The sequence below is a fragment of the Chroicocephalus ridibundus genome, chromosome 6, assembly GCF_963924245.1.
Source record: "Chroicocephalus ridibundus chromosome 6, bChrRid1.1, whole genome shotgun sequence".
Lineage (NCBI taxonomy): Eukaryota > Metazoa > Chordata > Aves > Charadriiformes > Laridae > Chroicocephalus > Chroicocephalus ridibundus.
Genome location: NC_086289.1, coordinates 47,936,478 through 47,962,434, shown reverse-complemented (window position 1 = coordinate 47,962,434; position 25,957 = coordinate 47,936,478). Strand labels below are relative to the sequence as shown.

The 25,957-nt window shown below is 42.7% G+C and overlaps 1 protein-coding gene across 3 annotated transcripts in view; it reads right to left on the bottom strand.

Moving 5' to 3' along the window:
- Positions 1-21,560, bottom strand: part of PLOD2 (procollagen-lysine,2-oxoglutarate 5-dioxygenase 2) — a 76,486-nt gene extending 54,926 nt beyond the window's left edge. The window contains exons 1-2 of one of the 3 annotated variants that reach the window (XM_063338929.1): positions 21,264-21,560; positions 19,008-19,179 (exon numbers count right to left, since the gene is read on the bottom strand). Coding sequence is in view for 2 of the 3 variants with exons in the window: in XM_063338927.1 (XP_063194997.1) it covers positions 5,999-6,104 (106 nt within the window). In the remaining variant the exon portion in view is untranslated. Of the gene's footprint in view, positions 1-5,998; positions 6,403-19,007; positions 19,180-21,263 lie in introns of those variants that run through there. The other 2 variants (XM_063338927.1, XM_063338928.1) reach the window with 2 other exon arrangements.
- Between the last annotated feature and the right edge of the window lie 4,397 nt (positions 21,561-25,957).

Genomic DNA, 25,957 nt, shown 5'->3' with positions numbered 1-25,957 from the left:
CCCTTCTGTGTGAAGAAGCAACTTAAACTCCACATTTGTGAGATACAGGTAGTGCCCTGCCTTGAACTACTCAGTCTTTCAAACCATGAAATAGCACCAAAATAGCACTTCTGACGCAAGACATCACGACATGTCACGTACAATGTGTAATTCAAGATGCTTTTAAGATCAAACACCTGGGCCAGCAACTTCAGTTATTAAGTTTACACACCTGGCTCTGATTTCACACCAACACGTGTACAATTGTTTTACAGTGATGTAAAACAGAATTAAGTAAACTGCTTATGAGGACAGCCTGAGGAAACGCTTTGCTGTATTAAAGTTTCAGGTGAACTACAAAACTAAAGGTAAACAATCCATTTTTACTTTATTGCAAAAAAAAAAAAAAAAGTAAAAAAATTACAAAAGCAATTCTGTCAGATATCAATTATTTTCTGCACAGCTCATTTCAGCAACAATCCCGAATGGGCTCATTCAGTACATTAATACTTAGACCCACAGGTACGGAATTAACTCTCAGGGAAATGGCACTTAAATGCCAAACCTACTTTTGTTTAACATTTTTCTGCCTTCTTTCCTTAAATTTTCTTTGCCTTAATTACAAATACTGCTTATGTCAGCTTTAAAAACATACTCGCAGTTACATGGCAAGTATGAGTACTACCATCAAAAATGACTCGCCACTCCACTCACCTTTTCTTCCCCCCATGTCTATTTTCCAAGAAAATCCACAGTGGATCAATAAATCTGCAACTTGTCCAAGAAAGCACCTGGAATACTTTCAAAGGGCAGACCATAAGAACTGGTGAGCCAACCACTAAAACAAAGGGGTTTTTTTCAGAATTGTCTTATAAATTTGACTGTAATGTTTTAAGCCAAGGCAGAGTTCTACTGTTTAGCCTTAAACTATTAAGGAAATTGATCTGTAATTACTTTGTACTCCATTACAAAAATAGTCATGTATTTTAAAATAAATTATACAGTAATTCACAGTATCTTTAATTTTGGTTCAAGCAGAAACAGAATGAAATGATCACATATGTCAACTGTATAATTTGTCAATAATCTAAATATTTCAACAATTAGTAAGGACCTGAGTTTCTGCAGTCTCAGTGCTCACTTGGAAACAATATCATTAAAATATTATATAAAGAAAGGCACACAGGCAACCACACACACTGAGAACATGAAGAAGACAGATTACTTTGATCATCAAATTAAAGATTTACTCTGTTTCTTCAGTGGACTTGTCATATGTTTGTTTTTCATTTGTTTAGTTTTTCTTCTGCTACAAATTGTAAAAGGAATTCTAGCTTCTGGGAGAAAAAGATAGCTGGGATGAAACACTGACTTTACATATTAAGTCTCCTCGTGACCAGTATAATCCGTATTTTGAAAACTGAATTCACTTTAAGGAAATACTCCTGAAGCAGTTCTACTAAACCACCTAAAGCCACTTGTGGTGTCAAGGCTGTGCTTGCAAGCACGTATTCCTTGATGAATAAGTGTCATTTATTCTCTAGAGCTACAACATTCCCACACATACAGACACATTCCTGCTACTGATCTGTTTGGTCAAGTTGTGTTTTGTGCTGGAGGGAACCATGCTCTATGTTTAAATTAAGAGGGAACAAAAATATTCTTTACTTTCAAACTTGTTTGCCTTGCAACTGATCCCTCAAAAAAATATTAAAAAAAAAAAATATAAACTGAAAATAAAAATGCCCTTATTGCGACCATTCTTACTCTTCATGACAAGGGAATTCACTTGAGCAGCATGTCGTATTTCAGACTAGCAGCCCTACACAAATGGAAAGATACTGCTTTTGATTACACAATGTAATAATGCTAATTCAACAGACAAACTAAACACTTCCCCATGAAGAGACTGAGTCACTTTTGCTTAAATAAGCAGCAGTGAGGGAAAAAGCCAAGAACTTTGCCATAAATCATGGCTCTACAGAATATGCCATGAGTGTAAAGAAAACTTTGAGAAATAATCTGTTAGATTAAATCCTTGACAGGAATGTATTTCACACAAAACCCCCCAGCTCAGATAACCACAGTACTTATTCCACTGTACCTTTACACTGCAATTTACAGCATCAAATGCTGATGATAAATGTCATAACGGTTTTACTTTTTCTTGTTTTAATTAGAAATGCATTTTACAGTCAAAGTTGCAGTGATCTTATCCGACCCCACTGCATATCACAGAGAAGCAATGTCACATCCACCACCATCCATCCACAGCGTAATTATTCCCTCCACCTAAGAAAAGAAAGAAAAGCCTGGCCAAAAAAAACCTCTAAAATACTTTTTTTTTATTTTATTTTGCAACAGAGACTGGCATTGTGCAGCCTCTAAATGAGGTGCTATGAAGAACTCAGACTGCCAACTTTGTGTGTCTTCAAGGACGAGTATTTTCAAGGGAAAAATACGTGATGGAAGAACGACTTTGCTGCTTTGCACCTCCACAGCCATGTTCACTTATTTTTAACTAATTTCCAAACACACACACACCCCCACTACCCACCGTTTCATTTGCTATTCACCATTTATTTCAAAGCTGGAGCATAAAGGAATCTATGTGAGCGATCACTGCTCCTCTGAAGCGGTGCCCACTGATGGTTGCCCGCGTTCCTCCATACCCCCCAGGCAGTCGGGATGATGGTGGCCCTGGGACACGGGTGACCCAAACACTGTCCTCTGCTGGGTTGGGTCCTGGCTACGTCCTTCTCTGTCTTTACCCTTCACCTGTAAGGGGCGGGTGACAACTTTTTCATACAGTCCTCACAAAAAGGGCAAAAAGCTCTTTGGACCCTCTCAAAAGGTCCAAAGACCCAGAGGAGATTTTTTCCCCAACAGAGGTTTACGTAGCAGTTTTAGATACTGTGGTGGCAACATGGGGCAAAAGTAGCATCAATAGAGAAGCAAGAAACAGAAAATCGGGCAGAGGTGGAGGCAGGCATGGAGTGCTGTACTTACGGTCTCTCCACCAAGCAGGCCAAGTCTTTCAGTACTTCTAAAAACTACATCAAGATGGTTGAATGACTGAATTCCCTTGTTCGTGCACCACAGGTGGCTCAGAGGGAAGGGCCTACCGATCACTCACTGTCACTCGCAGCGGCCATTTTGGCTCAGCCCAAAAAAAGTCAACAGAAATGGTAATAGTACACACTGTACCGCCAAGTGAGCCCTCGCACAGCTAGACCAGTCAGCAATCGCTGTGTGAAGGGTTTGTGACCAGCATTTGAGGGACACCGGGGTGGAGGAAAGCCCGACAGATCAGAGCCTGCCGGGCCACCCGCACGTCCCGGCCGGGCTGGCTCTGGAAAGCCACGCACACAGCCAGGGCCCTCCCCGTGACAGACCCTCTCCTGACCCGCCCTCACACCCCTCACATTTCGGGAGCACAGACACCCCAAAACCTGCCCGTTTGCCGCCGTTACAACCTGCGGCCCCAACGCCTCAGTGCAGCCGCGCGCCGGCCAGCCAAGTCCCCACAGCCACTCTGGGGAACAGATTCAAAGGCAGCGAAGCCATTTCGTTCCCTGCAAACTAGCTGATTAATAAAACATTTCAGGTGGGAACGTTGTTTGCATCCATTGCCAAGAGCAGCGACTGCTTCTAGCGCAATGACAAATGTCTTCTCCCCCTGCTCTCCACATGTCCTGGCCTGCATTACATGATAAACAACACGCACGCCGCAAATACGGTACAGCGGAAATATTTTAACGCTGTTGTTTTAACACAGAAACTTCTGTATCTTCACCGTACAGGCGTCGGCATTTCGGACCTCAATGGTGCTCTTCTCTGTGATTATTCGGGACGCAAAGCGGGGGCAAAGGAGCCTGGGAGGGGTTTCTGCACACACGGGTTGCCACAGGGCCACGCTAATGGCTCATGGCTCTAGTAGCCACTGCTGGGCAACAGGCTGCTCTCCCGCTACAACTTTTTCAAGCCTTTCTGAGTAAAGCAGTAAAGTCTTATTAAGAAATAAAGATGCGGCTTGGCAGTCAGTTTTACGTACTCTTGGCACAGCTTATTTCTGAAGGAAGCAACAGCTTCAAAATCTGACAGGGTGCCTTCGCTGTGCTGCTTTACACCAAGCGGTACAAAGTATCAAGAAATTAGAAATTAAAACCCAGATTTCTAGAACTGGAGGCACACCAAGGTCTGCCCCTCTTCAAGCAATACAGCACAGACTCCATAAAAACATTTAAGGGTTAAAACAAGTAACACAGCAGGCAGTGTCTGGGGTCATGAAACTACTCAAGGAGTGGTTTCCCCGCTGCAATTCAGGCTACTAATGTTTAAATCAAACAGAATTAAGATTTTACTGTGCGAACACCTATATATAAATGTATCAGTGCTTTCTCGCACTGTAATTTGCATAGCATCGTTTTTATTATTTATATAGGTGTAGCAGTCTATTTTTGGTTTGCTGAATCATACAGTGCTGTCTGGACTATGCACTCTTTGCTTTTCACACTTTTGAACAGCAACAGGATTAAAAAAAAAACCCTCACCGTGCCAGCTATTGGCTCAAGATCCCACAACTCACATATGTAGCTAAAAGCAACGCACTATTTGAATAGATGTTTTTGAGAAAACATAACTGTGATCATAATAACTGATTTCCAAAGGAACTTGACTTACAGCCTCACTGCCCTGACTACACACAGGAGCTCAACACTGTACTCCAAACGTGTCCCCATCGGCTGCCCCTTCGAGGGACAGGGAGGGCTGCACAGTAACGCTCACACACCCCCGGCAGCCTGCGAACAACAGCGCACACCACAGCCTCCAGAGACATCCTCTGAACGACCAAAAGCAGCAAAGCATTAAGAAAACTGGAAATGAAAAGCTCATTGAGCAGAGCCTGTTATTCGACAACATCTTTCTTATTTGTTTATTTATTTTACACTACTTATCAACAAAGTCAGCAGTTTTCCTATCGAAATTAGAACTTGCTGACCAAACTTGCTTCTCAAAAAAAGGAGCTTCCTTCTTCACACCAGAAGAAAACTAAGCTAGACATTAAAAATAACTTGATTACACTCTTCAGTAAACAAGCCAAGAGATGAAACTATTTTGGACTTCATCTGGTAATAATCTAGTGGGATGAAATACCTTTGTATGCCTAGAATAGAAACCAGAAGTACAGATTCTAAAACAGTATTAGAGCAAGAAATATGTTTTGCCATATCGTTGGACATGCATGTGCTTGGACACCTCTCTCTGAGAGAATTTCCTGAATACCTTCTTTTCTTTTACATGCTGAAGATAAAATTTCTTTCCATCTTCTAGCTCCTTGAAACTAAAGTGACTACAAAACGCCAAGCAAGCCAGCCAGCCTCTGAGGGACAGGAAGGGGCACTGAAGTCTCCAGCTCACTTCTGCATGAAGTAGGAAACTTCACCAGCGGTTGCTGCAGTTCAGAGAATATGCGAGTGACGCTATGCTTTTCACAGCCTTGGAAAAACATGTTCATCAACACCTTGTCCCAGGGAAAGGGAAGGAAGGCCGGGGGGGTGGGGTGGGGAGGGAGGAGAAAGTCTGGGAGACTCATTTCCCATTAAGGAATCTTTTTCTTTTTCAAGGGGGGGTTATACATCTATTTCTGTCTGACTCACTCTGGCGGGTTAAAGCACTTTCAGCCAAGCGGTTCCTCTCGACAGCAACCTGGGGAGCCCTGCCCCAGCCGGCGCCGCAGCCCCCTCCCGCGCCACCGAGCCCGCTCGGAGGAGGGGGATGGGGGAAAAAAAATGAATAAATGGGGAAAGCGGCGGTTCCCAGCCTCCGCAGGGGAGACGGGAAGCTTTTCCCCTTCCTGGCGGATGTTACCGAGCCGGGAAGCACAAAGCCGCCGGTACCGCATCCCCGCCGCGCCCGAACACACCTCCCGCAGGCGGCGGGACGGCGGGGGACCGCGCCGCGGGGTGCCGCCATCCCCCCCTCCACCCCAAACCTTCCGCGCCGCTCCGCGCCTCACCTGCGGGGCCGGGCCCGGGGCTCCGCTGCTCCGCCGCCGCCGGCAGCGCCAGGGCCAGCAGCAGCAGCAGGAGGAGGCGCGGCGGCCGGGCGCCGCTCCACGCCATCTTCCCCCTCCTCACCCGCCGGCCTGCCGCCGCTCCCCGCGCCGCCAGCCCCCGAGAGCGGGGCGGGGAACGGGGGTGGAAAACGAGGGGAAAAAACGCTGCCTGGGGAGCCGCCGCCGCCGCGCCGGGAGTGCCGCTCCTCCTTCGCAGCGGGCAGGAGCGCCGGGCGCTGCCGCCCGCCCCAGACTTTATACGGCGGTGGGAGGACCCGGGCAGCCGGGGCACCCGGCGGCGCAACAGGAGCCGCTTGTGGCCGCCGCGCCCGGGTGCACGCTGCTGCTGCTGCTGCTGCCGCCGGGGAAGGGGCGGGCGGCCAAGCCCCGCCTCGGCCTCCGCCGGCCGGGCCGCCGCCGCCGTAGGTGCGCATCGCTGCGCACGCCCGCCGCGGCGGGGAGGGAGCGGGAGCGGGAGCGGGGCGGGGGACGCGCCCGGAGCCTGGGCCCAGCAGCTGCCCCGGGTCGGGTCTGGCGCGGTACCTGCCGGGGAGCGGGGCCGGGCTGGCGCTAGAGACCCCGCACGGGAAACGTCCCCGAGTGTGCTGGCCGCACGGTGAAGTGTACTCGCCTCCCCCTCCAAACGTTTTGCCTGTGATTTTCTTGGCCACCATCACGTCCCGATAAAGATATTCCTGAAAATGTAATGTTGTTCGGGAGACTGTGAGAAACGGATGCCCACATGGGCCTCCATGGGCCAACAAAAACAGTGTGACCCTTTTGCCTAGCACAGTTGGCATGCAGAGTGCACAGTGCATCCACTCTGCTTGTGAACAACATACCCGTCAAACCCTCCATCATCTTAGCATTCAGATTTCCATAAAGAAAAGAGTTAATTTTCCTAATCATAACAGACAAAACTATGACACTTTTATCATTAAAGAAACACCCAACAAATCACTAAATTACTGAAGGCAAGCGTGGTGATGATGAAGGAGGTGTACTGGCCCACCTCCACTCTTTATCTTATTGCGATGCAAAGTACATTAAAAAAAATACCATAAACAATAGCTTAATGTTTAAAAGTCATGTAAAATTATAAAAGCAGATGGCAGTCTATTGGAATCAGTGTGGATTTACACCTTGGAAATATTATTTGAGGACCAAAGGCACAATCCAAAACAAAAATTAGTGCTGAAAGCAGGACTCATGTATTTGAGATCCACCTATATAATCGTCAAATAGACACCTCATTTTTTATCCCAAGTCTCTCTATGGGCCTAACAGATGTGCTTTCTTGGAGCCACATTGGAAAGAAAGAAGGGGGAAAGAAGGGAAAACTTGACCTTGGCTATTGCAACCGTAAGAACGGCATGCTTTTGTTTGGAACCCAGGGCAGAAATCAGAGCCTGCATTATGTGCCCAGATGCTTTTATGGTTAATTGGGAGGGCTCATTCTTTCTGGCCCAGGCAGCACACAGAGCAGGGAGGGAGGTAGAGCAAACCAAAGAAAAAGAGTGGGTCCTCAGTCCCAAGGGGCTCCTAGAAGAGAGAAGGGCCAGGAAAGCAGCAACTGGGAAATACTGAAAATGAGTTCACGCAATGATGAATCTGCAGTTGCCAACTACAGGAGAAACAGAAAAGACCCTCCAGTTCTTGGGCAATTACTCATGACCTACTTTCTCCTCCCACCTCTGTCAGGCACGCAGAGATTCACCAGAGAGCAAATATCTTTTGAACACAGACAGTATGGCCACATTTATGCACACATTCATGAACAGCCTCTGCTCACTCTTCCAAGAACCAGCACTACTGGTGCTGATCAACTTCAGTAGGTACACAGACTGCGTTAGCTGAAAGCAAGCAATGCCATGACTGGGGTGATACTGCAGGTGGAATCATAGAATCATCTAGGTTGGAAGGACCGTTAAGACGGCTGAGTCCAACCATTAGTCTAACACTGCCAAAATCACCATTAAACCATGTCCCTCAGCACAACATCTACCCATCTATTAAATACTTCCAGGGTACTTCTATCTTAATTTATTTTTTAAAACAAGTTCAGGAAACTTGGCCTATGAAAAATGAACATAAAAAAAAAGTAACTATTTCACAGCTATAGTTATAAGGTAGAAAACAGGTAAACAAGCATTTCAAAAGAGGTCCTCAACAGACTGAACCTCACCTCAGATCCAGAACAGCTTAACAGTAACACTTATCCTTGGAGATACAAAGAAAGTGGAATTACAAAGCTGAAAAAATAAGAATTCATCAATAAGGAGTTAGAGACAAGAGACATGTAGAACACACGTAATACCATCAACCAGGAAAGAAATGGCAGATTTCTTCAATAAAATCTGAGGGGAAAACGACAGGACCGTTGGGCATGATTTCAGAATACCATGGAGATGATGTCACGGCTCCCACGAATGGGAAGCAGGCGAAGCTTCAGCCTTGAGAATCAAGAGTAAAATGGCAGCTGAGAGTCACGTACATACACAGTGCTTTGAGAAATCACAGCCCGGCACCTCACCTCCCTCAGAAGCAGCTAGTTTCATCAGAGACGAATACACGGGTCCTGAAACAGCACTGTTGGGTGGAAACCAACCGGCATAAAGAGGAGGGAGCATCCGAGAGAAATCCTAAGAGGCATTTTGCTATCAAAAACTACATGTAAACAGTAGCAGGGAAGAATGAAAAGAATTAGTGAAACGAAGCTGTAAATATGCAATAATGAAAGGAAAGGAAATAGCTGGCAAAGACAAATTTCTAATCTATGAGGAAAATGGGTTGAGAGAACTGTGATATAAATACAGCTCGTACCTAGAACTGCAAGCCCAGACTTTGACTAGAAACTTTTACATTTTCTTGTAATTTTCCTTGGTCTCTTGAAAGCTAATTTCATTTTTGACTGTTCTTAGAAAATGCAAGCTTTGCCCCCAGAGAGAAAACAGAGCTGAAAGCTACTCAAAACACTGCTTTTAAAGCGACAGATGTGGCCAAGACATCTCCTATCCCCAGAGGCTTCACTCGGACACTGGCCGATGGAAGGGAAAATGCTTGTGAAACTTCAGAACTGAGCTCCACCAGCTGTGCAGTGCCCAAGGGCTCTGTCTCGCCCTGCCTCCACAGACACTCGGGTTAGAAATGCTACTTTTGCCCAGAAATATCAACTTCAAGGCCTGAACTGGCAGTTGGTGGTTAGCAGGGTCTTCAGCTCTCCTGGCGCTGTTGGCAAACTGCTTCAATACTCTACTACTGTTATAGTGTATTCAACACTTAAATCTCTGAATTGCTAACTAGAAACTTACACTCAAATCAAAATAATTTTAAGTAATAACATAGACAGTGTGTAATATAATGTGCCTGTATGCACATTACACTACAGAGGTTCACTTCAGAAACAATTCCTACAAATGTCCCGAGAAACAGTTTCATGTTCTTGCTGTTGTCACTATTTGCTCCTTTGACTTTTGACTTTATCGAGCCTTTTTCATAAACAATAAAACCTTCCTTTTCCTCTGCAACAAGGTAATTTCTTTAAGAGAAAGTATTTAGTTTGGTTAAGTAGACATGGAGGAGGGGAGAGAGTTCATTAGTGTTGGTTGTGGGGCTCTGAACGTGGGAGCCCAAGGAGTTTTCTCATCCTACCACTCCAGCAATAGTGAGCAAAACCAGAAAGGGAGCTACTGTAAGCAGTCCTCGCTTCATAAAGTTACTATGAAAAGTGATTTTCTGTCATCTCACAATCAGTTGCCAAACTTAATTTTATTTTTTTTTTCAGACCCAGTGCATTTTCAACAGATCGGCAATGGTATCTAGAATTCAGCTGGCAGATATTTGGGCAAAAATCTACAGAACCTCTGCAGGAGACAACAGCTTCCTGAATTTTTAGTAACCGCCATTCCTTCAGTGCCTTTTTCTTAGATGTCTAGGTCGTTCTTTCGCAGTCTCAGTAACTCCCTGTCTGTATCTGCCTATCCCTTCCTCCTTTTCCCCCTCTCTTTCCTAATTGTCTGTAAGAAATCATGATGGGGTTGGCAACTTGCATCTTCCCCAAACCACCAACAATTTTATATTTCAGAACGCATATAGCTGGTGCCACGTGGAATGGAAACAGACATAGTTCATTGCATCGCCAGCCCCTCACTGCAGCCAGACGGAGCTAGGTCCTGCGGTAGGAAACTGCCTTCTAAACTACAGAAGCTTCTTATAAGAGACATTGTTAGATCCTCTAACTACTCTTCATTTCACTATCTTTAAGAACATAGTCTGTGGTCCTGCTGTGCTTTGTCTGTCCTTGAACTCACCTCGCCTTGCATCTAGGCTTCAAAATCTCTTCTTTTATCCTGGAGCCCCACTAGAATACCTTTTCCACAGATGCTAAAACAGAGCAGAGCTGGTCACAGAAACGTCCTTCCCTAATCTTGCAACACTGGCATTGTTTGTTATACAGTAATAAAATTAAAAGAGAAGAAAAATAACAAGATTGGTTTGTGGAAAGCCATGGGACAGAAGGAATTGTCAACAATTCACCCGCAGCAATATTCCAAGAATTAAAAAAAAAAAATCATCCTGCAAGGATCCCAAGTCCCTTACTGCAATAAAGATCATAAAGAGATTTCTAACAGATAATGAATTTGACATAAAACAGCCAAAACCCTGGAAAAAGCCAGTCATTCCCCCTGTACTTTCAATAGCAGCAGTCATTAGTCGTTTGTTGTGAAGAAAAAATTAATTCCTCTCCCATTCTATCCTAGCATGTCCTCTGAAATATTTTTCTATTTTCATAAAATTTGTCCTCTCTTTGTTTTACAGAGGTAATTCCATACCCTTGTGATTTCACTGCCTGGTTCAAGTGCATACAAACTATAGAATTAAACAGAAGGTTTTGGCTTCATGTGGTTTTATTACTGATCTAATTTATTATATCTAAGTAGTAACCCTGAGTTTAGCTTTAAGATTAGATTAGTAAAACACCTTTGAGTTAATAAATCATACTTATTTTTTCCAGTTAAATGATTTACCTTGTCTAATTCCTAAAAATAAAATACTGGGTTTGAATTATAATTTCAACACATATCAGGATTTTACATGAGTCAGGGATAGCTGAAAATAGGACTTTGTGATTACTGAATAATCCTAATAGAAATTAACATTCCGAAGTAATAGAAAGCTTAAAAATACCTTTTCAGTCATAGGAAAAATGCACTTCAGAGATATTTTGTTTAGATGCTTGCGGCTGTTTTAATTTGACCTCAAGCCAATGAAACACTAGAACTAAACTAGAATTAAAAAAAAAGAAGTATGTATATTTTTTTTCCAAAAATACATCACTATGAATATAAAGGCCCATCTGGCAATAATATGGCATTCAAACGTGCATCACATTAGTATGACTTAGTATGTGTATGCGGGCCTTTAATAAGGGCCTCTTAAGTACTTCAACCCTAATAAGGAATCTTCCATGGAAGGTTTATTTCCAAGGAATCAGGCTAAATGTTACTGAAATTCTACTCTTGCTGTCTGAAAATAGTTTCGCTTTGGTTGCCTCCCTTTAATTTATCCTCAACTTCAACAAGAACATTTCTTTGAGTTGCCGCCCCAGTCTGGTTATTATGGGTGCGATCCAGCCCGTTGCCGAGAGGCGCCGAGCACTCCTCGGGGGTGCTGAGACCCCACTGATTTCAGCAGATGCTCAGCACCTTTCGCTATTGAGTGATGAGTGAGTCCTTTGGGCTGTAGTCATAGTTTCTTTCCCAAGCCACCCAATCAGAAATTACTTTGCTTCATTCACTCATTTATAATTATAGCTATAAACAGCCCATATGAGCAAAAGATTAATAGTGTTAGCAAGGCTTTCCAGGGTATAATCAGCTGTCATCCCATAATTACTCAAAAGATTGAATGAGTGGCTTTGAAATTACAAGGAGAGTTACATTCCTTTACTGAGACTGAGCAGCAAGACATGAGTGCCCATGAAAATCTGTGCTAAGTTTTTGTCTGTGGTCCATCCTTTGGCATTTATGACATGATTGCTCCAGCCTCACGGTCCTATCCTGCACTACAGAAGTCAGTGAGCATCATAAGAGAATAAATCCTGCTGACCTGGCCTTAAACCAGATGCTTTAGACCTGCGTCACTGCTTCTGGTGGACAAAAAGGTCTGATCCCCATTTTTGCTTTCATTGCATTCATTTTTACGTGATTGATACAGGCACAGGAAACTGAGAATTAAATCCTGCGGAGTGTATCTTATAAACCCTGCTGATCAGGGCTCATCTTGTAAAGATTTCAGTCCCATCACCCAATAAACTATAAAATGCTTCCCAGAGCCTCAAATGAGACGTGTTGAAACAGACAATTAATCATAATGACTGATTTAAAGTCTTGCTTTTGTTATAGTTTACGGATGCAGAAAAGAATATAATGGAAAAGGAATTGGCTTTCAAGAAAACTGGCTGAAAGCAAATAATTTTAAACATTTACTGTGGGATTAATAGGAACTAGTGGAAAAATGTGTTTATGAAGTTCTCTGAAGCTGGGAGTCTCTATGAGTGTTCGTGTCTATGTCAACAAACCATCGTAACGTAAAAAATGTTGCTCTGAAGTAAGCCTGTGGCGTTAAACAGACTGAAGCGTGTCACGTATCTGACCAATAGAGGAGGGGAGGTCAATAAGCGTTTTACAATAGTTACCCTAAAGCCTACTTTTTTGTGTGATTTCAGAAGCCTAGTGGAGACTCCTAGAGTGGCAATTTGGGAAAACCGCTGGAGCAGAGAAGCATGTCCCACAAGTATTCCCCTACGGGAAGACATCAGATTTCATATTCTCTCTTACTGGAATGGTTTGGGTCGAAGTTTCTTTTCCTGCCCCTGCTCTGGGACTTTTATGACTGTTCTGCCTGTCCACAATGACCTCATTCTCTCCAGCTGACTTGTATAAGGTAAATAGAAACTGCTGTCTGACACAGCCTAATTTTGACAGGTAGGTCTTTTTAGTAGTTTATTTTGATTTATAACAAAATTGCTATTAAATTAGTCTTATTTCCTTCTTCCTGTATGAGCTAAATGTGGAATCCCAGATGGCCCCAGAACAACTTGCGGCAGCATTGCTGGAGCGCTGGATTCGAGAGAGAAAGAAAGGAGATGGGCTGGCCATTATTGTGCTGCTGCTAAAGTCCCCTTGCACACAAGCCTTCCAACTTCCACTTTTCAGCAGGCATTGTGTGGAAGAACGACTACAGGAAAGGTGAGAAAAAGCTAAAAGCCACAGACCTTACTTAATTTAGTGCCTTTCTGGTTGGTCAAAATATCATACAGCTTTGCAATAGCTAACTGTTTTGCCTCTTGGCAAGAAAGCCTTTTACAGGGAAAAAGAGGTGGCAGCCAATAAAAACAAGGTGGGGAAAGTAAAAATACTCTCTTTAAATTAACAGTTAAATACAGTTACCAGGAAAGTTGAGGTTGTGAGCAATGTCCCTGACACGAGCAAGAAAGCAAGAAAATCTCATGATTAATCAGTAGGAGAATGTGCTTTCAAGCTTAGAAACATTTAGGAGCTAAACACTGGCTTTGAAGGTTTTTTTTTCTCATCCTCTTCTCCATCTTGCATTGCATGTTCACAGAGTTGTATCTGGTAAAAAGGAATATGAAGGGAGGTTATGTTCAGATCACACTAGAAAATTTTCTCTGCTGAGCAGGGTCACAACTGTTAACCCACACAAGTGTACTTAATCATTTAACTCAGTGACTGCTAGGGTAAGTGCGAGAGCAGAACAGATCCAGACCTTTAACACTAAAATGGCCAGGAGTTACCGAAGCAATGAAAAAGTTTTAGGTTTCAGGCTGTGTACTGTGAAAGTGAAATGCATTCAGTCTGGATGCTTCCTCTCGATTGTACTTCTTAGGTCAGGGAGCAAAAGCACGCATGCCTTTTTTTAAGGCTGGGAGCTTGACCGTTCTCAGCTTACGCGGGAAGGGGCACAGAGGAGGCAAGCTTTGAATAGCAGCATAATTTTGACAAACGTGATCCACTCTGCATTCAAGACAACTCACCTGTCAGCTGTTCAGGGAATGACTAGAATAAATCGAGAACTTCTAATAGGTCCTCAAGAGGGCTCTTTTCAAAAGATTTGGAAATTTAATTATTTTTTAGCACACCACTCAACAGAAGCTAGAAGGATGGCTGCTTTGAATCTTTGAAATCATTTCTCAGAGACTGCCGTTTGTATTACTTTAAGTTTGGATGCTCAGGAAGATGAAGTCTCTAGCTAAGATAATTCTGATGACTTGTCAAGGTTGGCAAAACCTGACATTGGCAGTACATCTTGCTCCTATAGTCTGGGCTTTAGGAGGGTAGTTTCAGAGGTGATCTGGCTGCTTCACTTCCAGATAATCCACAGCCTGTACTGTTCAAGGCAACATACAGATTGATTCTACATTAAGGAATTTGATGGAATGAAATTCCTTCCTATGTAAAGAAAACTAAAGAAACTTACTTTATATATCAGAAGATATATCAGCAACCTCCTCCAGAATGGGGAGGAACATTGTGATGAATAAATAGCAGGAGTCACAGGTAGCTGGGCACTGGTCCGGCACATTGAATGGCTGTTCATAAAATCCCAAGCAGAATTAAGAAAGGGGGCAAAATTGCACATAGCCTGAGCATCACTGACAAGCCTGGGTCACTGTCGTATTCTGCTCTTCCCTCTTCCTCACTCCATCAAGAGGATATGCGTAGTATATAAAACTGTAGCCAAAATCCCTTTTGTAGGGCTTAGAAGAGTAGGAACCATAATACTCAACCAAATACTGTCCTCAGATAAACTGTGCCGGCAGCCTCTATTCCAGGGTACCTAAAGGAGGAGGGAAACTCGGTAGGCACAGAGCACACATCCCCAGGATGCTCCTAGTAAATGGCCAGGTAAAAGCCATCCTGTTGTCATAGAAAAAAAAGGGGTAGACACAAGTCCCCTTTCCTTGTATCCCTGTACCAATGTAAGGATATTCTTGCCTTTGAGATATTTACACACTAACAACGTTCTTTGATGTAGCCAGAAAGAAATAAGAAAAACCTTATAGCTTCTATATCTGTCTCTGGCAGGCAGCTACCTAGCAAATTATCACCTCTGCAAAATCCTTACTTACAGAAAAGTCTTATTAATGTGGCTGTCTCATTGTGCTTACATTCTGCCTCCTAGAATTCAGCATTCTCCTGAAATAAGGCCTGCAGAACTCACTGTGGCTCAGCTGTAATGCTCCCCGCGTGTAGGGGAGAATATCGATATTATTGCATTTGGGTTCTCAAAGTGGGACTTGTACACCTGATTCAGGAAAAAAAAATCAGTAATACTACTCTTGTTATTCTGCTTGGAAAGGCTATGTAAACATTTGTGTTAAGCTACTAAGTCTTTTTGAACCACACAGATTTGACACAAACTATAATCAAAAAATATCCTTTACACCAGTCATTTTCATATTATTTCCATTCCACGTATCCTCATTTTCAAGGTGCTGCTTCTTCACTTTTTCTACCAAAATATGCTCATGCAGTGTAGCCAGAGCTGCATTAGTACTGTGTTAGCCTCGTCCCAGTATAAAAGCTCTGCAGGTCCATATGTATTTCATGCTCCGTGTTTCATGACAGGGACATAGGACTATCTTTAGCTCAGTCCCCTTCTTTTGTGTGTAATCTTTTGTTCTGCCAGCTCTGTGTGGAGATGACTCAACCGTCTCTAAGTCCGCCAGTCTGCTCCAGCATGAAACAGTGCTCAGAAACATCAGCACGCCTTTCCAGCCTTTGGGTAAATGCACTCGGCCGCGAGTTCAGCATTTCCAGTCATGTGGCCTTCGTCTTTTTTTCTAGATCCTTTCGAAGTTGTTGGTTCATGAGATGCGAGAGTCAAATCCCAAGACTGCGGATCACTTAATCCTCTCACTTTGCATGTATTTTTACGCTAGCCAGTTGGAGTGTTTGTACCTAGGCTCAACGCAGGTCGAGGGAATCGTTGGATCAACCCCTGTAGGTTAGTGCCATCTGAAAGATTGCAAGCTGCCAGATAACGTCACAGTCATGGTTTCCAGTTCTCAAAATAGTGTCCATGAAAGTAATTTTGAAATCCTATTGTGTACAAGAAACTAGGAACTACTACAAATGTTACTAGTCTCTCTGAAGGGGAGAGAAGTAAAAGAGAGCATCTGTTGTTTGTTTTCGTGGCCAGCCCAGCCCAAACCACGACACCAGGGCAAGGCAATTTATTTTTTCAACCTTGCCTTCCTAAATAGCACATTCATATTATAAACACCTTTGGACGTTTTTCAAGATAAAAAGGAACATTAAGTAATCCCAGTAGATTATTATTAATTTGGTTTTATTATTGCTACCAGTTTGGTAAATTTGGTATTGTTTGACTCCAGAGGAGCATCAGACACATTGTGCACAGCACTGTAGTGACAGTCTGCAAAGGCCTGCTGAGCACCACCTGGGCCAGCAGGGGACTAGTAATCTGAATGATGATGTTGAGACTGTTATTAAATATTTACTGAGCCATCAGGACTCCTCAAATCACTATATAAAGCTGTTGTGAGGTATTAGTATTGCCACAAGCTATTCATGTTACTCATTTTTAAGGTTCAGCCCTCTGGAGGTAACAGTGATAACCTCCCCAGCTTTCCAATCCAAAGAACAGAAATCACTTGCTCCCAAAACAAAAATAATCTTTAAATTGGACCATGCTTGAAGTAGCCACCAAAGCCAGAGAGGGTACTATGATGCAATTTCCAAAGGAAAACAAAGACAGACAAGATAAAGGCAGAAAATATTCCCCTCTAAATCACAGAAATTCAAGAAAGCTCATACACTACTAAAGCCAGACTTCTGCAAAATCTCAATTGCAGCCTCTTTATCTTTTTGGTACCTCACGTGTCTTTTTCCAGATCAGTGTCAGAGAGGATGAAGATTCTTGTTGTTTTAGTAAGAGCAGGCCATTTAATCCTGCTCTTCGTGTCTCCCTGCTGCTGTTCTTGAGCAAACCAGCTTGCTGTATATAAATATGCATTTGTTCTGTTGAATTATTACAAATAATTCTCTAGTTCTCAAACATAATTCTAGGGGTTTATTCCCCTCTTACTCTAGGACACTCTTACTCTGAGACAGCTGATGGTGCAGCTGAATGTAAGCTTCCATAAACAAATGCTGTGCGCTTGAACTCAACTGCACGTAGGCCATCCACACACTTTTTCCACTCTGGCTGTTGCTGCCTGCAGCCAATTGGGAAAGATGTTTTGGCCATAACTCCATCATAGCTTACTCCACATCAGACCAACAACTGAAGTGAGGAAAAAGCTACTGGTTAAATGTCCATGGTTTTCAGCCAGTACGTCAAGAGCCTCAAATGAGTTGCACTCCCCCTCTCTTTTGAAAAGATGAGTGCCCCCAGGCTGACCTTCAAAGCCGAGCTCTGTTTGTGGGAGTGTGTACTCTTCACCTCTCAAAGACAGGGAAATTACTGCAGCACTTGAAATTTTACTGGCTGTGTTTGCTTTTCATATAGTGCAGGCAGGCGATATTAGGCAGGGATTTGCTTTACAATCACCGTTTATATCATTTACTCTTTTTCTTTTCATCCTAGAGAAAGCCTAACCTTTTTCCCATGGAATTTCTCTTTAGTGAGTCACAGAAGTCAACTGCTGCCCAGGCACTTACAGGAAAGATGGATTTACATTTTATGTGCGTTTTTAGGAACACTCTTCTGTCACACCATACATCTCAATGACTAAATTAGCTCATCCCTTTGCTTTTTCCCTCTTTGCATTGTAGAGGAAAACAGACGTGATTTATCAGTCTGTCATTATGGAGGAGGCTTAATTCTGAGTTTGTCCATCCACTTCTAACTCCACACAAACCTCAGTCTGTGATTCCCATCATTTTGGGGCTTCATAAGTGGAGAGCATGACTGGGCAGAGAAAGGCTTTGATACTTTTGTGATTAAACACTTAAAAAACACCTAATTTAAATGATGGATGGATGACAGCATGGAAGCAACATCTCTCTGTGACATGGTCTCCCCATAACCCACTGAAGAATATTTGGCAATAAGCAAAGATTCAGAAAACAGGTACTAGCAAATATACTTTGTTCCTCCACGTATGCTGTGCCTGAGATGGCTGTTCGTGACAAGTCACTGTGGGACAGCACATGTCACTGGCAACAGGACCTACAGCCACTCTGCACAACACTTGGTCCTCCCCAGCTGCCCCGCGATTGCACCCTATAGCAGTGCTATAGGGAACCCTGTGCCTTTTCAGTGGTGATAAAGGAAGCTTTTAAGGAGATGATTCCTGTGAGTGCTTTTTGGCCTTCTACAGATTTCCAATGTATGGAATAAATTCTTAATCTTGCACTAAAACTCGTTTAGGAGTTGCATATATCAACTTTTAAACCAAAGTAACTTTTTGCACAAGTCATCTGCTCCATTACTAGCAAGGGACTGATGAGACTTAGAAGAAACTTAAATAACGCTCCACAAGCACAGAAATATCCAGTAAACAGGGCATTGTCTAACTAAGTCTAATGCAATAATTAAGTATCATTATTTAGAGAATTCCATCATATATGAAAGTATAAAAATCTTAAGCACAAAATTCCTAGATTAACAGGAGCAACTTCATAACTCTACCTGGCTGCATTTTTTCCTTTCTTTTGGGAGGAAAAAAAAATATAGTTCTTATATTTTAATGTGAGAAGAGACAGTTGATCAGCTGTTCTGACCAGAATGTCACACTCATTGCATTCCTCTTAAATACCCTCATATCACCACCAAGAACATGAGTTAGATTAAAACATTTTGGTCCTCAGCAGAGTAAACTGTTGACGCCATGCTGACAGCCCGTTAACAGCAACAAACTATTAGTGGAACTGCTGTGGGAGTTTGTAGGAAGGCATTTGCAAATGCTTTACAGATTTACCTCAGACAGCATCAGCTGTTGTGGCCTCGGTGGATATGCCATGTTCTTCCTCCTCGCCGAAGAAAAAGCGCTTGAATCAATATGAGTTGCAGGTAGATAGCTCAGGTGGAGAGAAGATGACGGTCTCAGTGAAGAGACGAAGTTTCAGGAATTGCAACAGTTTTCCATGTACCTGTAATCAAGCAGCACTAAAGCACGTCTCCAAAGAAAGCACTCATCATGCTCTCTTATCCAGGCACTCCAGGCTGTAGCTTGATTATGCTGAGATTTCAAGCCCTGGTATTTTTTGCACCCTTCTCTGGCTTTTTTCCATTGTCAGCAGGTATATTTATATTTTTAAATGGTCAAATTCTAATCTTAAGCGTACATTAACCAAAAATCCCCTAATCTGTGTAGAAATACTGGTGTGGCTGGATCTGAGCTGAGATGCAGAGATTTATCAGTGGTGCTAGGTGCCCTCTGGACCTGGCAGCTAATTGCCTTTGACTTTGCCGAGCTTTGGCTTGATAGGATTTTGAAGTCAAACGTATTTCATAGATGTTTACACCTCATTACATCTTTTTGAAAAGATAAAAACTTGACTAGTGTATATTTCTGTTTGCAAATTTGGCTTGAGTTTATCTGATAGTGAAAGCTTTTGCTAAATTTCACCACATAATTACTGAAGTGCAAATCCCCAGGAAAAACAATTTGCTGTAAAGATTTCATATTTGCAGCTTAAAAGGCGTTGATTAGTTGATGTTTTACTGTGGCACCGCATTGTAGTAGATCCCTTAAAGCATACATAACCACTGACATGTTAATGATTTATTTTTCATTACTTTTTCTTTATATGCACTTCTGCACAAATATTTCCTTCAGCTAAACTTACTGCTTAGAAAGTTGAGCACTGTAAACGAAACACAAACAACATACATAAATTTAGTTGATTTATTCAACAGAGATTTTACCTCCCTCTCTCTTGCTCTCTTTTCTACCACTGAAACATTAACAATTTGCTCTTTCCCTTCCACCCCCTCCATGGAAAAATGTGTGCTGCAATGCACAGGTAAGTTCTTGTTCATTTCAATGGCTGGCTTTAATTCTTGGTGCATTTTTATATTAGCTTACTACCTCTCATGGCCTTTCCAAAGTTTGTTCAGTGGGAAAAGAGGACAGGGCACAGTGAGCCCTTGTCTGTGTTGAACAACTTTGCTTGTATTTCTTTTCTATCCTAATCTGGCAACAAGCAGAATACAGACATAAACAGAGTGCCGGCAAGCTCAGCCTCAGTTCACTGAAAGACCTATATTTTCCCGGAGACACAAATTCTGGTCCCTGAAAAATGAGAAATTTGCTGACACAATAAAGCAGTGTGCCTTGGTTCCATTGTACAGCCATACTCAGTGGGATAAAAAAATAGTTTTATACCAGTTAAAAAGTTTTATACTAGTTAAAAAGCAGGACTGGCTGCAGGAGTAAAAGAAGACAGGATTTTGTAGGTCTTTGGCAAAGGGACACAACGCTTGCAGTGTTAGGATTCATTTTGTTCAAATTCCCCAGGCCAAGTGTTGCTCTGTGTCCTGCATGGTGGAGAGAGCCAGAGTACTGAGCTGAAATATCAGCTGGGGGGATTGGGAAAGATCATAAAGAACAACTTACGGAATGTAAAAACTGTTGGAGCGAGCTCATCGGTAGTGTACATGACAGCTCAGTTGTATAGCAGGCTACAACTGAATAGAACGTGGACCAGCACAAAGCTGCGCTTGTGCAAGTTCAGATACTTTGGGAGGTTGTGCAGTTCAAATTGTGCCAAAAAAAAATCCCAACATTCAGGAGGAACTGTACACTTACACAAGAGGGACTATGCTTCAGAGCAGCACCACACAGCCAGGATCTCAATTACAAAAGTGTATTGCACAGATGTGCTGGTTATACATAATACCAGTAAAATGTTGCTGTAAGCCACAAAGTCAAGGCAGCCCCAAAGTCTGTAGAGTCTTCAGGGTCAAAACCTATGACTGGGTCATTTAAATTAGAAGTTACCTTTTGTTTATACTTTTCTTCTCATAAATAGCTTTAATTATAGCCTTCACCACAAACCCCAGCTTCCCCAGTTTGCATAGGAGTTTCCACGTGGCATTTGCCACCCACCACTCGCTCTTGGGGCTCGGTGCCAGCTGACTGCATCCCCAGAGTGCCATCACCACAGGGCCAGCACCATCTCCCAGCTTCGTGTGCAGTGCTATGGCAGTGTTGTGGTATTTGACCACTTACCTTTGAAATACGCCTTTGTCCGTGTTCCTTGCAGTCATGACGTAGAGTTGCACGGGCATTTTCCTGTTGCTGAACATCTCTGTGTCACTCCCTCTCTGTAGTGCACAGAGTGAGGAACAGGAGGCTCCTGGCCAGAAGGCAGACAAGCCAGCGGTCCCTGCATTGCACTAGCCCACTCCCCAGGGGTTTTTTTGGCATACATTTGTAACCGGGGACTGAAGCTGGTTGCGCAGCAGAGCTGGGGACACCAGGAGTTGCTGAGGTGTTGGTGCGTACAGCACCAGCGCAGGCTCCTTCTGTGTGTCCTGCCCAGCCTCGTACCAGTTTCTGTTCGCTCCTCAGTAAATGGCAATCAACAAAGGAGAAATATTGACTTCCTCAGCTGCTACCAGCTGCCCAGGTTCAATAACTAGGTCAGCTGAAGGTTAAACCAGCTGAGGCACGAACAGCAAGTTAAAATTTAAAAAGAAAAAAACAAAACAAAACAAAAAATACCCCACAACCAAAGCCTCGAGGGAAGCCTGGAGCAGATTCCCAGGCCTGCCTAGCCATAGGTTCCTGTCCCTCGCCCTCCCCTCCACCCCTCTCCCCACAGCACTCATGGTCCACGTCACGGCCATGCACACTGAAGCCACCTCATGTCTAAGGGGCTCAATGCACCTCAGATGTAAATCAGTCACATTAAACCAGCAATGAAATTAGGCTGTTTGCTTTGACGTACCCTGCTGTGATATATTAATTTTTTTCATTGTGTAGTAAATTATGTCAGAAATCATAGTCCAATTCAAAATTTTACCATTTACTAAGCTTAATGCAACTTTACGGACATTACACAGTATTTGTCTGGGTTTTCTTAAATCGAGTAACATTTAACATACTTTCACACACATTTTTTTAGTTTTCCTAGTGGCATGTAATTGCATTTGAAGCTTAAGATTTTGCAGCTTTGTTGGGAAAGACACATCCAGCTTTCCACACTCATGTAGGGAATACATACTTTGGAGATAGTGTAATCTGAAATTCTTCCACTGAGAAAATCAGAATGACAACTAGCAAAACCGCCTGTGAAGCGCAGAGCAAGGCTTTCAGCAGTGAAAACATAATTCTTGTGCTAGCACTGCCACCTATTGCCACCTACTGAAAAATAGGAGAAAAATAGGATTCATCATCAATCCCTGTTCTCATCTGTTCTCCCTCTGTGGTTTTTGTTGCAATCCTTTCATGTAGATTTTCTCCTCACTTCTATCTTTAATAGCATAGTGTTATTGCAGAAAAAAAAAATGCAAAAAACCCAAACCCAAGTGATATGTCAAATATATCTGTAGAACAGAGGATAAAGTCTCTCCAGAACAAAATCAGCACTGTCTCCCTGTGAGTGGTGGCAGGCAGCTCCTGGAGTCCTAGAGCGATCTGATCCAGTACATAAGCATAGCATGTATAAGTGTGTATATATCATGTGTGATGGAGGGACTCGACCCCATAACCAAACTAGCACTGGTTTGGTACAAGCTGCAATGGAGGTGAAGGCCTGAGCCATAGCCGGGCCAAGAACTCCTCTGGTTTCAATCTGTTCTCTGAAAACCCACAAAGGAGCCAAGTGACACAGCGAGCACCGATGCTTGTGAGCTTGGAACACCGATCATACCATTAACACAGGGATAGCGGGTGGCTTTTCCGCGACTCATTTATCAAGGTACAAAGAAAGCTGTGGGTACAACGAGTCTCATGCACACCTTTCCCATCGCAGGTAATTTGGCTACAAGCCCACCACTTCGTCCCATAAATATGACGGTCTAAGGGAGCCTTCTTTGAGCTCTCCCTGCTAGGCAGCGTGGCGGCATGGTGGTGATCTCCCCTTGAGCTGGGACACCTGTCAGGGCTGCTCCTCGAGGTAGAGAGACCTTTCACCAACATCAGATCTTTGGTAAGTGGCCGATATCACACATAACCTTGTAGTACAGTAACTCTGATTTGTGCCCTGGTAATTTTGATTTTGTCTTGGTAGTTTTGAATCATTGTTCAAATGACTGTGTCGTACAGTAATAGAGGGAACCTTGCCATCCAACTTTGTTAAGTTGCACTTTTACAACATCATATTAAAATCGCTTTTGCTAATACCTTTGACAGTGGTTCTTTAAGTGATCTAAATCACCTATTTGCAAAATCATGAAAACATGTAAAGCCCCAGACCAACACAACAGAATTCTTCACTAGCTGTGCTCTTCCCTCTACCCTGAGAGAGCTGCAGCTTTTTCTTTGTTATTCTCTCCCTCCGACCTCTTGTTATTTTCTGTAGGATTTTTATACCTTTTTTACCTCCTGTCTCACTAATTTTAAGATCAATCTTTACTCTTTGCTTGAAGGGGCTGCTTCATCTTGTGGTAGAGTGGTGGTTTCCCCTCCATGCAACCTGTATTCGTTTCCTTGCTCTGGTCTTGTGAGATTCCCTTATCCGCAAGTTCCTCTGATTCCACAACTTCTTCCCTGCATCTTCCTTTTACCCTTACCATTTATCAATTTCATACGTATTTCTGTCACAATTTCTATTCACATTCCTAGTCATACAATGCCCATTAGTAGTCACTTAAGCCATGCAATTTTACAGTACATTCCCTTGAACAAAAATTTGATTTTCTTTGTTACTCCTAGCATTTCCAATGAGTTACCCTTGCATCTGCGGTAAATGAGCTACATTCAGTCCAGGAAAACCAGTTGTTTTCTCCTTCCCTTACTCAACGTGTATTGTGCAGTCCCTGCTGTCAGCTTTTGAGCTCTGGTCAAAGTCATTCTCGTTAGTAAAACCAAGAAGAGGCATCTATGAGGGATGTAAGGGCTGTCCTTGGGTCTACAAAAAGACCCAAAGAGGCCTTTTCATAAATTTTTCAAATATGAATCATAATGTTTTAGTAGACCATAGTAGACCAACTCTAATACAATATACTTTAAAACAATGTTCCTCCTCTGATTAGCAAAATTATTCTCTCTTCTCAATTAGCAAAAACCTAATCTTGCTTAAGGAGGATTGAATTACTTTTTTTTTTTTCTTTTGTACACTTATAATTTTCGTTTCTGGACACTGGAATTAACTATGCTTTTTTACTGAGAAACATCATATAAATTATGCCTTTCTGTGCCGAGTAGACCATAGGGTTTCATTACGTGACGGCATCTCCTGTACAGCTGGAGGTGAAAAACTTACAGGGATGATACAGATGGAAAGGTCATTAACAGAACTGGAGAAATCCATCTGCAAATCTCACTCTGCAGAGGTTTTTTGTAGCAGCTCTAGCTACCTGAGATAGTATTGAATAACAGGCAGCACGCTGAAAGTCTTCTAATGCTTTCCAAAGCCTGGATTTATGGATAGGGGTATAAATCATTGTATTGCTTATAGTCTGATGGATGAAGGGTGGAGAGTTCTAGAGTCTGGTGATTTATTAAATATGGATGTTGTTATGGGTTCTTTCAAAATGAAGAAAGACAGCTCAAAGAATGATTTATTCTGCAATTAGCACAATCGGTTTCAGAAATGAGCAAGTGAATACAGCTGTCTTCATAAGTTCTAGAAAAATTTAAGGAATAAGCATTTTTCAATTAAATATTATTAGCCAAAAGTGAAAGAGATTACAAAGGTGATTACATATTGTTTGGTTAACTAAAGAGTTACCCCCTGATAGCTTTAGTTAGGACTTTTCATGTAAAGTTTTCAGTTTGTGAGAGGCTGTGAACCATTTCACAAGAGAAAAGTTTATGAGCTGTGTAACCAGTACCAGAGTAAGCCAGTTACCCAGTTGATGGAAAGTTGCCCTAGTCCAATGCTCCCTCTGTCCTTTTATGATCTGAGGTTGTGGAACTTCTTTCCTGTTCTTACCGCAATTCTGGCAAATCCAAGAGGCTTAGCTTGAGCTTCTTTCACCTTACTATGTAGCTGGATTCACATGCTGGTTCCCTTGGGCTATCTAATTCTTCATCTTATTTACTAATTTTTCTAAATACGTGGTAAAGGAATAAGCTGTAGCAATTTGTCCACTAGGCTCAAGAAGCACAAAATCCAAAAATCTATATGACAGCAGCACAACTTACACACTTTCATTGTTGGGTTTCACTGTGTTTGAGAAACCTGTTTGTAAGCAAAGATATCATTGCTTTGATTACACTTCACAGAGTTGTTACTGCTTGCAACTGCAATTCCGCTTAAGATACAAGAGTTGCAGCATTTTTTTCCTATACACCCTGATGCAAAGGTGATCATTCTTGACTGCTTTCATTTCCACATTCTTCCCTTACTGCTCTACAGAGATGTGTGTGAATTTTTCTATGTAATTTTGTATGCAAGGTTGTTGGGACAATGGTGCTTCCAGGATTTACGGTGAATACCTAAGCACAACATTTGAACATAAAATTTTGAATTACTTGGAGGAATGAAAATAAAGTCTCCTGGTTATGTCCCATTAGCCCAAGGTCCTAATACCTTAGCTCAATTTGCATACACTCCCTAGTTTATTGTCAAGGGATGAATTTATGACGCAAAATGCTTTTCAGCATAGGCAAAGGTATCGCTGTTTTGCCTACTTGCAAAATATGAGTCCATCCATTCCTCAAACAGCCACAAACAGACCTCACTGTAACGCAAAAAGTAAATTTAATTCTATGCAGAACCTGACATGGAATTAAACAGGTATTTTCAAATCTCT